General features: G+C 42.1%; 1 protein-coding gene across 1 annotated transcript; it reads right to left on the reverse strand.

Moving 5' to 3' along the window:
• Positions 1-4,121: 4,121 nt before the first annotated feature.
• Positions 4,122-6,619, reverse strand: LOC115103207 (phosducin-like). Its single transcript, XM_029623985.2, has 2 exons — positions 5,441-6,619; positions 4,122-5,121 (listed from the first exon to the last, which is right to left on the reverse strand). Exons 1-2 carry the CDS (start codon positions 5,543-5,545, stop codon positions 4,672-4,674), a joined length of 555 nt encoding a protein of 184 aa, XP_029479845.2. The 5' UTR covers positions 5,546-6,619; the 3' UTR covers positions 4,122-4,671.
• Between the last annotated feature and the right edge of the window lie 6,418 nt (positions 6,620-13,037).

Below are 13,037 nucleotides of genomic sequence, written 5' to 3' on the forward strand. Positions count from 1 at the left end.
TTACAGTATATATTCCCCCAAACAATAACAAATCAAACACTGAACAATGATTCATACATAAATCTGCAGAGTTTACATAATGGGGCGGCAGGGTAGCCTAGTGGTTAGAGCGTTGGACTAGTAACCGGAAGGTTGCAACCGGAAGGTTGCAAGTTCAAACCCCCGAGCTGACAAGGTTCTGTCGTTCTGCCCCTGAACAGGCAGTTAACCCACTGTTCCTAGGCCGTCATTGAAAATAAGAATTTGTTCTTAACTGACTTGCCTAGTTAAATAAAGGTTTGGGGTAATAAAGGTAAAATGCTTATAATGCTCTCCTCTCTTCAGCGGGGTCAGTTGGTTTACAGCTAAGTGCTCCCTCGCAGAGTTTTTGCCTCCTTGCCCGGCATGGGCCTGTGTGTGTGTGACTACATGTTCCGTGACGAGTGTGTGTCCGACGTGAGTGACCATCTCCAAGAGATGCTGGACAGGGACATGCCGAGAACAACATAGGCACCCTCTTAGGTGGGTTGGGGTTACCATGACAACCGGTGGTCAGGGGTCAACGTAGGTGGACGCCATGACAGTTCGTTTAATTTGGATTATAAGTAACTCAAAGAATGACAAGTATTACGCTAGTTGATTGTTAAAATTATGCTTGTGAAACAGGGAGTTACTATCTGAACTTTCCCAATAGGAAAGACTCATTTTCATTTTCCATAGCAAAACACAAACGTGCCATAATAAACATGATCCAGGAAGTGGGTATTCTCTGTTTTGGTATAGACAATGTAGACTACTACAGTATCAAGTGTAATCTTCCAATGACCGGGTCAATAAAGCAAGGAGTGTTACTCCCTATGAGGAATGAAACAGGAATTCCAGAGGGAAACGGTCACAATCAGTAACCTGAGGCTACATGCCTGTGAATAGTTCATGAAAGATCATACAATGACTACTTGGAAACATATCAGGTTTCCCCACCGTGACACACAATGTTGTGGGGAAACCTCATTATCAACTGTGTTTCGGTTTAGTCAGTCATGTGAGGAAAGACATCTTATGATGGTCGTTACTCATAATTGAAAATCTTCAAACCAATAGTTTTTCTTTTGGTATGTTGGTTAAGAAGTGATATCATATGGGTTGTTTTAGCTTCCTAGATCATTGTAGAGTTTAGAATCTACATTTTCTATTCTTTCCATACTTCTACTTGTCTTCCATTGATTGTAAGGGTGACATTGTTGAAAATGTCTGATTTTGAAGCTCCTATGATTGACCTAGAGAAGGTGATTTTTCAGAAGTACCTGAAGGCTAAATCTACTGTTGATGCACCTCCTAAGACACCCTCTGAAGATCCCACTGAAGACCCCAAAACATACAAGATGTACACCACATGACCAAAAGTATGTGGACACCTCCTCGTCCAACACCTCATTCCAAAGTCCCCCCTTTGTCGACATAACAACCTCCACTCTTCTGGGAAGGCTTTCCACTAGATGTTGGCACATTTCTGCGGAGACTTGCTTCCATTCAGCCACAGAGGGTTATTGAGGACGGGCACTGATGTTGGGCGATTAGGCTTTGCTCGCAGTCTGCGTTCCAATTCATCTCAAAGGTGTCGATGGGGTTGAGGTCAGGGGTATGTGCAGGCCATTCAAGTTCTTCCACAACGATCTCGACAAACCGTTTCTCTATGGATCTTGCTTTGAGCATGTGGGCATTGTCATGCTGAAACAGGAAAGGGCCTTCCCCATACTTTTGCCACAAAGTTGGAAGCACAGAATCATCTATGTTGCAGCGTTAAGATTTCCCTTCACTGGAACTAAGGGTTAAGCTCAAACCATGAAAAGCAGCTCCAGACCAATATTTTCCCTCCACCAATCTTTACAGTTGGCACTATGCATTGGGGCATCCGCCAAACCTAGATTCGTCCTTCGGACTGCCAGATAGTGAAGTGTGACGCTCCTGACGAACAGTTCTTGTGTTGGCGTTGCTTCCATTGGCAGTTTGGAACTCGGTAGTGTTGCAACAGAGGACAGACAATTTTTACACACTTCAGCACTTGGTGGTCCCGTTCTTTGAGCTTGTGTGGCCTACGACTTCGCGGCTGAGCTGTTGTTGCTCCTCCTGACCGGGGCAGCTTTAGCAGGGCAGAAATTTGAGGAACTGACATGTTGGAATGTGATGGTGCCACATTAAAAGTAACTGAGCTCTTCAGTAAGGGTATTCTACTGCCAATGTTTGTCTTTGGAGATTGCATGGCTCTATGCTCGATTATATACACCTGTCAGCAACGGGTGTGGCTAAAATGGTCAAATACACTAATTTGAAGGGGTGCCCACATGCTTTCGTATATATAGTGTACTACGCTGGTATTTTGTTTGAAATACTCTCTTCAAACAACCATTTCCTCAGAATTCAGGAGGTAGAAAGGAAAGGAACTGAAAAGGGCGATACCTAGTCTGTTGTACAACTGAATGCATTCAACTGAAGTGTGTCTTCTGCATTTAACCCAACCACTCTGAATGACCAGGGAAAAACTCCTGGCTGTCGTGATTTGAGTTAACATTATGTATGTAAAGACATGTACAGGAAGTATCGATTGCTAAAAGATTAGGGTAATGGTTGTGACATGGTGAGGTTGGCCCCAGGTGCAACGAGACCAGACGAGGAATCAGTGGTTAAGGAAAAACATGTTACTTTACTGAGAAACGGTAACAGAAGGATCACAGTAACACTGGGAGACCAACAAACACTGAGTCTCGAAAACTCACTCGGGAGACAACCGCACACGGCACATAATACAGGCTTCTGCACAAGAAAACACCTCCTTTTAACAGGGAAATCACAAGTAAATAGGACACACCTGAGTGTCGTTAATGTCTCTAGGACGGTCTCTGCCGCCCTCTGGTGACAGGTGGAACCATGACAATGGTATTGTGGTTATTTTGTGAACCACTAGGCAAGCACCTCTCGTGACATTCCTAACAACTAACCCAACCTATTAATCAGCATCATCAGGTATGTAACATAGCTGTCTCTTGACTCAGACAGATACCGTTGTGTTTTGTAGGTGTTGCCATGTTGTGTAGGTGTTGCAATCACTCTCCTAGCCATGGGCAACTTGCTGCTCTACCTGAGCAACAAGTGGTGGAGGCACACAGGATACACACACAACAAAAGCTGGTCCTATGTGGAGTGACTAAATCGCTTGATTTAATTACATTTTCATTAAATTGAGTTTACATGATTTATTATTATACAAGCATATGCAAGCTGTATTGATAATTTAGCATATTTATTTTCATATAAATTGTAAAGCAGAATTATATAGAGAGAAATAAAGAATTTTCTCAGAGAAGCATGTGTATAGAATATGGTGTCATGTCTTACAGTAAGTGTGTGTCCAATTAACATGTTGAAGCATATATTTAAAATTCCCTCTATGATTTATTATAATGGGGGAAATGGACCCACGAATTGTTATTTTCAGTTCATTCAGGCATCATAAGATATTCTGATGTGAGATAACCACAAACTATCCACTCTGTCCTGACATGTTACCTCATGCCACCCACGCTTCATGCCAACAACCATGTCTATCGGACCACTCCTCACCCACAGTGCTGGCACAACGAACAACGGAAATGCATCAGAAGTGCTCAGAGCGTTGGTATTCAGTACATTATTTTGCGATGACCTAGGTCTACAGTATGGTCATGCTCGGTATAGAGCTCGCCAGCTTGTAGACCTAAAAAACAGCAATGAGTTACCTCTGGTTCATTCAGCCATTCCTACAGGGAAGGACGTTGCTCTTTGGATAAATGCAGAAAATAAGGTTGCAGGTTAACACAGGCTTAGAATACAGTATTTAAAAAGTTTTGTTCTGTCAGATAATATCATCTTTATGAATTTATGAACAATTATTATGTACAGTGCTTTATGGGCTTGTTTTGATTACATAAATGCTTCGAAATTCACAAAAAGCTACATTAGCTGATTCTCAAGGAACAAAATGTATAACATCTCCTAAGCCTGTTGTTACCACAGACTTATTTTCAGCGTTTATCTAAAATCCATACGAAACCCCCATTAATTTCCCTATAGGCTTGTTAATAATGATAAAACAATTAGACCGAGAAACCAACCAACACTTTCATGAGAAACCAACCAACACTTTCATTGCTTTTAATGATTGATTGGGGGTTAACACATTAAACCTACTGAATTCAAACATGAAAATGTAGCACAGAATGCAATGACGTTGAGTCAATAGTGATAAACAAGCCCAAGCCCCAAAAAGGGGGTTCATTACTCCAACCGCAGGATCCTATACTGTGTCGCCAATACAACTTTAACAAAGATTGCAATATTATCCACTTATCAATCTCACACACATAGAGAATAAAAGCATTTTATAGTGATACACACATACAGTATTGAGCTGATGTCTGAAATCTGTAGCTTTGCTGATGTGAATGTACGCTGCCTGTGATAAACTTAAACGGCCTTGACTGGATAGTGGATACTGTTAACTAAAAATATAGCATTTACAGCAGCCTAGAAGGCTAATAGATTCAGAAATGTGCTCTGACTGTCATTGACACCCTATTAAGACCCTTATTCCACCTCCACACCTGCATCCTCCTCATCAGGACAGGTCGTAAACTCCTTCTCGGGCAGCAGGCCATACTAGCTGAGGAACGCCTCGATATCAGTAGCGAAGAACTCCTCACTGAGGTGCTGTGTCATGGACAGGAAGTTGCCTAGCAGCTTGCCTGCCTTGTACACCAGAATGGTGGGCAGCACGTTGTCTGAGAAGCGCTCGCCGGCACCTGTTGCGGCTGCCTGGATGTGGCAGAACTTGCTGCTGGTGTACTCTGTGGCCAGGCAGTCCAGGCAGGAGTTGAGTGCCTCGCAACCTTTGACCCCGTCCTCGTAGATTAGTACGATCACCAGGGTGAGCCGGTGCGCCTTCTCAATGACCTCCAGGAAGGCCTCGGCGCTGTCCAACTCCACCACACTGTCGAACTTAGGGCCAAAGCTGAGACGCTTGTGCATCTCCTTCATGCACTGCTGTCGATTCTTGCGCAGGCACTTCTCATCCTCCTCTGCGATCATTTCAAACTCCTGGACACTCATCTGTATGGAGACAAATGGGGTGATGGAAGCTGAGTCAAGGCTCATGTCTAGGATGTATAGGGGTCTGAAACAGAAATATAATTGACTTGAATGGAGGGTCTAGTCATTTTATTTATATGGGTTAAAATAGGTAAAGTAAACATGTTATGATTCTCACAGGAGCTTGTAACACTTGTCTCCCTCTGTGGTCGAGTCACTTACAGTCTCGCCGTGTGGTTGAACACTGACTGACCGTGTGGTTGTGGTTGAACACTGACTGACCGTGTGGTGGTGGTTGAACACTGACTGACCGTGTGGTTGTGGTTGAACACTGACTGACCTTGCGGTTGAGTCTGTCTGGGATGTCATCGCTCTGGGGGTTGGACATCTGTCTGAGGAGCTCCTTCTTGCTGGGAGGGGTGTCCTGGTCCTCACACTTGAACATCCTCCAGTCATTGATCACACCCTTGGGGCCTTGTAGATAAACCACAAAGTAGTTGAGACAGGGTTCTATATGTAATTATATGGGTTGAGAGGGGTCCATCAATAGGTGAAAACAAGAGCAGAGTTTTACAGAGAAAAAAGTCTGCATCAGAAAGACCGTTTGTACAGAATTCACTCTCATTTCATGTGAGGTTTGGATTGTAAACAGTGTAGACCTATAAAGAGTCAGGTCACTAGAAGGGTTGATATTAGTTGATGATTTGTCTGTCACCTGTTTGGATTGCTGGCACCTCATCTTCATCTGGGCTTGACATAATGAACTTTCTGAATGAAGAGACTAAATACAGTTTATCAATGAAAACCATTTTCTTATCACCACTTCCTCAAATAGACTGGCTTGAAACAAAGTTGTCGCCTTGGCAGCATTGTAGCATCACATTGGTTCGTAGGTGTGCCTGGCTTGTGTGCTGTATGCAGCATATTGAAACTGTCAGAGACATTCAGAGGGAGCCAGGATGATGCTGTATTATCAGATTAAGATTATGTCTAATATTCAGGGTTTTCTAAAACAGTTCATTCATGGGTCTGTGTGGGACTACGTGTGTAAAATGCTGCTTGGAGATAAAGATAACAATGTGGCATGTATTATTTGTATGACCTATACAGACCCCCTAAACCACTAAGCATTAGATCAGGGAGCCAATACAACTCTTCAGGTGGAGCATCTAAAGAGGCGATTACAACAGCAGCAACAACATGATGCGGCTGAGTAATGACAGCATTCATAGGCCTGCTCAAAACAATGCGTCAAACCTAAACTTTACTAATCTGGACCATGCCAATCCTTGTGATATACACACCCTCCCCCCACAATCTCTCCATCTCCATCTCCAGTGTTAGAGCAACTACAATACAACATCTCAATTTAACCTGAAACCTTTCTCATTTGATCTCTGTCGCTAAATTTGAAAAGCTACTTTGCCCCCCTAGGGCAACCATAAACCATAAAGCTTCTACAGAGCTGAAAATAAAACATTATCTTTGATGATAATGCTGCCAACACAACTTGCTAGATTCTTAATAAATGTGTAGTGTGTCAATGTATTTTGGTTTGTCTTGTACATTATCATTGTGTCCAAGGTGACGTTCCAGTGCTCTAGGCATTGTCCCTCAAATTTGTGCTATGCTGCAGCAAATTACAGAATAGTCTTTATGTGGATCCATGCACAAGCAAAACATTTCAGTGGTTTCGATAATGTTGAGCATAAATTATGATAAGGCCTGATGTCGTTTTATATTGCTCCATCTAGTGCGGACTATTGCGCTGGTTATCTGAAATGATGGGTTGCAGATTAATTTATTTTAACCATCTGAATGTCAATTCTAATCCCAGAGACATGAAACATGGTCTTTAGTACACCTGTCAGAACACACTGTAAAACCATAAACCTATAAAGGGAAAATCTGCAGCTCAAACAATAACAAAGCCCTTCCACCTTTTAGTAAAACTTTGATGGATGTTGCTGGACAAATTTAACCACTCTCACTCTCAATTCAATAGAAAGAGCTATGGGTGCAAGGACTGACTATCCATTATATCAAAATTATATTTTTAACCATGTTTTGAGGCTATATAGGGTTTGTTTACAATTACATTATTTACAAACAATGACGTAAAACCGGCTTGTATATTGAGTTATGATGGGGTAGGACAGTTGAACTAAGCTCCTAAAGCTGCGTTTCTTAAAGTATGGGTCGCGACGTAAATGTATAATTATTTCATTAATTACTGAAATTTATTTGGCCAAGTGCGACTGCGCTTTCGGTTCAGTACGCGCTCATGCTCAGTTTGGTAGCTGCGCGAGTTGGAGAGGGAGATGACCGTGTGCTTCGCGGTTTACCGGATCTTTTCTCTGCAGTTTTGTTGAAGATCACTCCGCGACCCACACGCTGCAGCGCTGTCGTTCAAGCCACTGACTTGTTATTCCCACTCGCCATTCACTCATCGCTGTCATGAAATTGACTCATGTTAGCCACAAGTTCTGACTGAGCTCAATAGTCATGAAACGCAAAAACAGTGATGACTTTTTGTCTCTTTCATAGAAACTTCGAGAAATAACGAGGAGCGCCCACAATGTGTTTTGTGTGGGGAAGTGCTTAGTAATGAGTCTCAAAACGAACAAATTAATAAAACGACACGTCCTGAACAAACATCTACATTTACATTTTACATTTAAGTCATTTAGCAGACGCTCTTATCCAGAGCGACTTACAAATTGGTGCATTCACCTTATGACATCCAGTGGAGCAGCCACTTTACAATAGTGCATCTAAATCTTTTAAGGGGAGGGGGGGGGGGGGTGAGAAGGATTACTTTATCCTATCCTAGGTATTCCTTAAAGAGGTGGGGTTTCAGGTGTCTCCGGAAGGTGGTGATTGACTCCGCTGTCCTGGCGTCGTGAGGGAGTTTGTTCCACCATTGGGGGGCCAGAGCAGCGAACAGTTTTGACTGGCCAGAGGTGGAGGCACAACATGACGGTAAACCAAGGGAGTTCTTTCAGAACAGGGCAGAATGCTTCAGGAAACAGTGCTTCTAAAGTGGAAAAGACAGTCAACTAGCAAGGCATTGTTGTCATTTTATAACAGGTATATGCAGAAATAAGGGAGTACTATCTCTCATAGTGGTAGATGTGAGTTTCTCTTTCAAACAATCCCCTGGCCTTTTAACGTTACACAGCTAATAGCTAATGTTAGCCAAAGCAAACTAACTAGCTACTGATAGTGCAACCCTAAGAAACAATACAGATGAAAAATTCAGGCCTACTGTACATTTAACTGTAGAAATGTTTGTTGAAAACACGTCTAGGTCGGAACTGTTGCTGTTAAAATACAATTAATCATTTTTATTCTGAACTGGAATAAACTGATTGAAGCAAGATGTTTTTTTTTAGACAAACACTCACACAGTTCTGGGCTGTTCATCTACAGCTGGAAGCGGTCTCCTGCCTGACTGAGAAAGCAGTAGATGTTCTGATCCAGTTTGGCACCACATACATATGCAAGTCAGGGTTCTCAAGCACAGAAACAGTGTCAATGCTGAGCATGACCTCAGTGTTGCACTATCAAAAACTGAGCCCAGAATAGACATGCTTGTTGAAAATTTCAACCAGCCACAAACCGCTCATGAGAAGCAACCCCACACATGAATGGTCTCAGGATGCTTTACTGTTGGCATGACACAGGACTGATGGTAGTGCTCACCTTGTCTTCTCCGGACAAGCCCCAAACAATCGATAAGGGGATTCATCAGAGAAAATGACTTTACCCCAGTCCTCAGCAGTCCAATCCCTGTACCTTTTGCAGAATATCAGTCTGCCCCTGATGTTTTTCCTGGAGAGAAGTGGCTTCCTTGCTGCCCTTTTTGACACCAGGCCATCCTCCAAAAGTCTTTGCCTCACTGTGCATGCAGATGCACTCACACCTGCCTGCTGCCATTCCTGAGCAAGCTCTGTACTGGTGGTACCCCAATCCCGCAGCTGAATCAACTTTCGGAGATGGTCCTGGCGCTTGCTGGACTTTCTTGGGCGCCCTGAAGCCTTTTTCACAACAATTGAACCGCTCTCCTTGAAGTTCTTGATGATCCGATAAATGGTTGATTTAAGTGCATTCTTACTGGCAGCAATATCCTTGCCTGTGAAGCCCTTTTTGTGCAAAGCAATGACGACGGCACGTGTTTACCATGGTTGACAGAGGAAGAACAATGATTCCAAGCACCACCCTCCATTTGAAGCTTCCAGTCTGTAATTCGAACTCAATCAGCATGACAGAGTGATCTCCAGCCTTGTCCTCGTCAACACTCACCTGAGTTAATGAGAGAATCACTGACATAATGTTAGCTGGTCCTTTTGTGGCAGGGCTGAAATGCAGTGGAAATGTTTTGGGGGGATTCAGTTCATTTGCATGGCAAAGGGGGACTTTGCAATTAATTGCAATTCATCTGATCCCTCTTGATAACATTCTGGAGTGTATGCAAATTGCCATCATACAAACTGAGGCAGCAGAATTTATGAAAATGTATATTTGTGTCATTCTCAAAACTTTTAGCCACGACTGTACAGCATGCTCAGGAGGTAAAGCAAAACAAAAGTTATGTCAATATCTTTTATTTGTTCTTCAGGCTTGTTATATTTTTCCTTCCTGTTGCTATGGCAATATTACATACACACAGAGTCAAGACCTAACTTGCCAGGGCCTTGAAAGGGAAAGCTTGCCACCAGTGCCTTAGGTTAGTCATAGAAGACCAGGATATGTTCTCATGCGTAGTTTCGACTCAGGAGTGTGTTCTGAAAGCATAATATCAGCAACACAGCCCCTAACTGGATGAGTCACATAGTTTATTTTCATCTGTTAAACATGCATCACCAAATAATCCTCTGTGGATGTGTCACTGTATCACTGTTGATGTAAAGTAAGCAAACATTCTGTAAACAACATCTGAGATGCACGCAGAGTCAGACCACATCCTAAAAGTGTTCTCTGGACAGTGCAAGGGCAAGATAGGTTCCAAAACTGTTTGTGCTGTCTTGTCAACTCCAATGTTCATTGTGAGTTTACCATAGGGGTGGGCCAGACGGCACAAACAGATCTGGGATCAAGCTAACATGATTAGACCTGCTAGTCTCTTACTGGCCATTGTTTTCATGTTGGGAAATTTGGGTAAATAATACCATGATTATTCATTCTGGTAACTCATTAAAGTGTAGCTAGTTTGATTCAGTCACATGTTCGACATGGCAAAAAAGATACACAATCACAATGGCAACATCAGTCTTCTAACCGTGCAACATGGAACTTTTCACTCCTGCAATTTTAGGGGCCCCTCATAGTGCCAGCAGAGTGCCCAACTTCAAGCATAACACATGCTGAATCTGGGAAGCTGGGCAAGAGAAGACTGTCCAAATGTTTCATTATTTTTAAAAGTCTGTATGGATTATCATAACCTAACAAGGTGACAGAGGTTATGAATGGTTAAAATGAGACAGAATTTGCGCATGGCATAACTGACTATTGGACGGGGGAACCAGTGGTGCAGGGATGCTGCTAGACTTTTGTTTAATTTTTTTCTATTGAAATCTATTGAAGAGAATGATAATGGAAATATTTTAAAATGAAAAGAGCAGTTTCCTCTTTGGGACTGTGATTGACTGCATGTGTGACTAGACATGATTGTGTATCATGGGAAACATTAATTCTTTATTAGAATAGAATAATTATATAATCAGTCAGTAGGCCTCTGAAAAAGATTTTCCAATAATTCTTGAAATCACATTATCACGCATTCATTGCAGGGCAAAACCAATAGCATGATGAATTAACAAATCTGAATTCAGACTGAATTTCCTTCCTAGACAGCATGATTCATAACAGGGATTCCCTAATTCCCACACAGTCATATTTACAATATTTGTGATTCTGTTGGTTTAAACTTTTGCCCTCACTTTTTCTGTGACTCACACAGCTCTATCCTAGTGAAAGGGATGTACGTGTATATGGTTGTCGAAGCGATGAGGATTACATCATGACTAAGACTAGACGTAATCCTCAGGCCCAGAAATGAATTGAAATAAAAATGTGTATTTGGCATCAATTTAAACCAAACCCAATACTGCTGACCAAACATGAATAGCTGTGTGAATATTGATCATTCTGACACTAGCGATGGTTTAATGCTGTCTTGGGACTTTCAGACCAGGGCATACTTCTGTATATGCATGGCAGATTGACAGATTTTTTTCATACAGGATGATTGCTTTCCGGCAAGTTGCTGTTATAATATCTGAAACAGATGTGGATAGAGGCGGGTGGAAAGTTAAAAAACATTCTCATTGGAAGCCAAGCACAATTGTTTATATAATGTTTTATATTACAATTCAATGTTAAATGAGTAAATTACAGTGGCAAGAAAAAGTAGGTGAACCCTTTGGAGTTGTCTGGATTTCTGCATAAATTGGTCAGAAAATTAGTTCTGGTCTTCATCTAAGTCACAACAGACAAACATAATCTGCTTAAACTAATATCACACACGTTATTGTATTTTTCTTGTCTATTTTGAATACGTCATTTAAACATTCACTGTGTAGGTTGGAAAAAGTATGTGATCCCCTAGGCTAAAGACTTCTTCAAAATCTAATTGGAGTCAGGAGTCAGGTAACCTGGAGTACAGTCATTGAGACCAGATTGGAGATGTTGGTTAGAGCTGCCCTGCCCTATAAAAAACATTCATACATTTTTTGTTTGCTATTCACAAGAAGCATTGCCTGATGTGAACCATGCCTCGAACAAAAGAGATCTCAGAAGACCCAAGATTAAGAATTGTTGACTTGCATAAAGCTGGAAAGGGTTACAAAAGTATCTCTAAAAGCCTTGATGTTCATCAGTCCACGGAAAGACAAATTGTCTATAAATGGAGAAAGTTCAGCACTGTTGCTACTCACTAGGAGTGGCCGTCCTGCAAAGATGACTGCAAGAGCACAGCGCAGAATGCTCAATGAGGTTAAGAAGAATCCTAGAGTGTCAGCTAAAGATTTACAGAAATATCTGGAACATGCTAACATCTCTGTTGACAAGTCTGCGATACCTAAAACACTAAACAAGAATGGTGTTCATGGGAGGACACCACGGAAGAAGCCACTGCTGTCCAAAAAAAACTTTGCTGCACATCTGAAGTTTGCAAAAGAGCACCTCGCGATGTTCCACAGCGCTACTGGCAAAATATTCTGTGGACAGATTCAATTAAAGGTGTGTTGTTTGGAAGGAACACAACACTATGTGTGGAGGAAAAAAGGCACAGCACACCAACATCAAAACCTCATCCCAACTGTAAAATATGGTGGAGGGAGCATGGTTTGGAGCTGCTTTGCTGCCTCAGAGTCTGGACAGCTTGCTATCATCGACGGAAAAATGAATTCCCAAGTTTATCAAGACATTTTGCAGGAGAATATAAGGCCATCTGTCCGCCAATTGAAGCTCAACAGAAGTTGGGTGATGCAACAGGACAGCGACCCAAAACACAGAAGTAAATTAACAACAGAATAGCTTCAACAGAAGAAAATACGCCTTCTGGTGTGGCCCAGTCAGAGTCCTGACCTCAACCTGATTGAGATGCTGTGGCATGACCGGAGGTTCACACCAGACATCCCAAGAATATTGCTGAACTGTAACAGTTTTGTAAAGTGGAATGGTCCAAAATTCTGCAGGTCTGATCCGCAACTACAGGAAACATTTGGTTGAGGTTATTGCTGCCAAAGGATGGTCAACCAGTTATTAAATACAAGGGTTCACATACTTTTCCCACTCTGTACTGTGAATGTTCACACTGTGTGTTCAATAAAGACATGAAAACGTATAATTGTTTGTGTTATTAGTTTAAGCAGACTGTGTTTGTCTATTGTTGTGACTTAGATGAAGATCAGATCACATTCTATGAACAATTT

The sequence above is a fragment of the Oncorhynchus nerka genome, linkage group LG20 (assembly GCF_034236695.1).
Source record: "Oncorhynchus nerka isolate Pitt River linkage group LG20, Oner_Uvic_2.0, whole genome shotgun sequence".
Classification (NCBI taxonomy): domain Eukaryota; kingdom Metazoa; phylum Chordata; class Actinopteri; order Salmoniformes; family Salmonidae; genus Oncorhynchus; species Oncorhynchus nerka.

Bases quoted from the DNA above. Each gene is read 5' to 3' on its own strand.
- LOC115103207 (XM_029623985.2), bottom strand. From the start codon at position 5,545: ATGTTCAAGTGTGAGGACCAGGACACCCCTCCCAGCAAGAAGGAGCTC. The intron at 5,122-5,440 runs GTCAGTCAGTGT...GTCTCCATACAG, and splicing joins CAGACAGACTCAACCGCAAG to ATGAGTGTCCAGGAGTTTGA.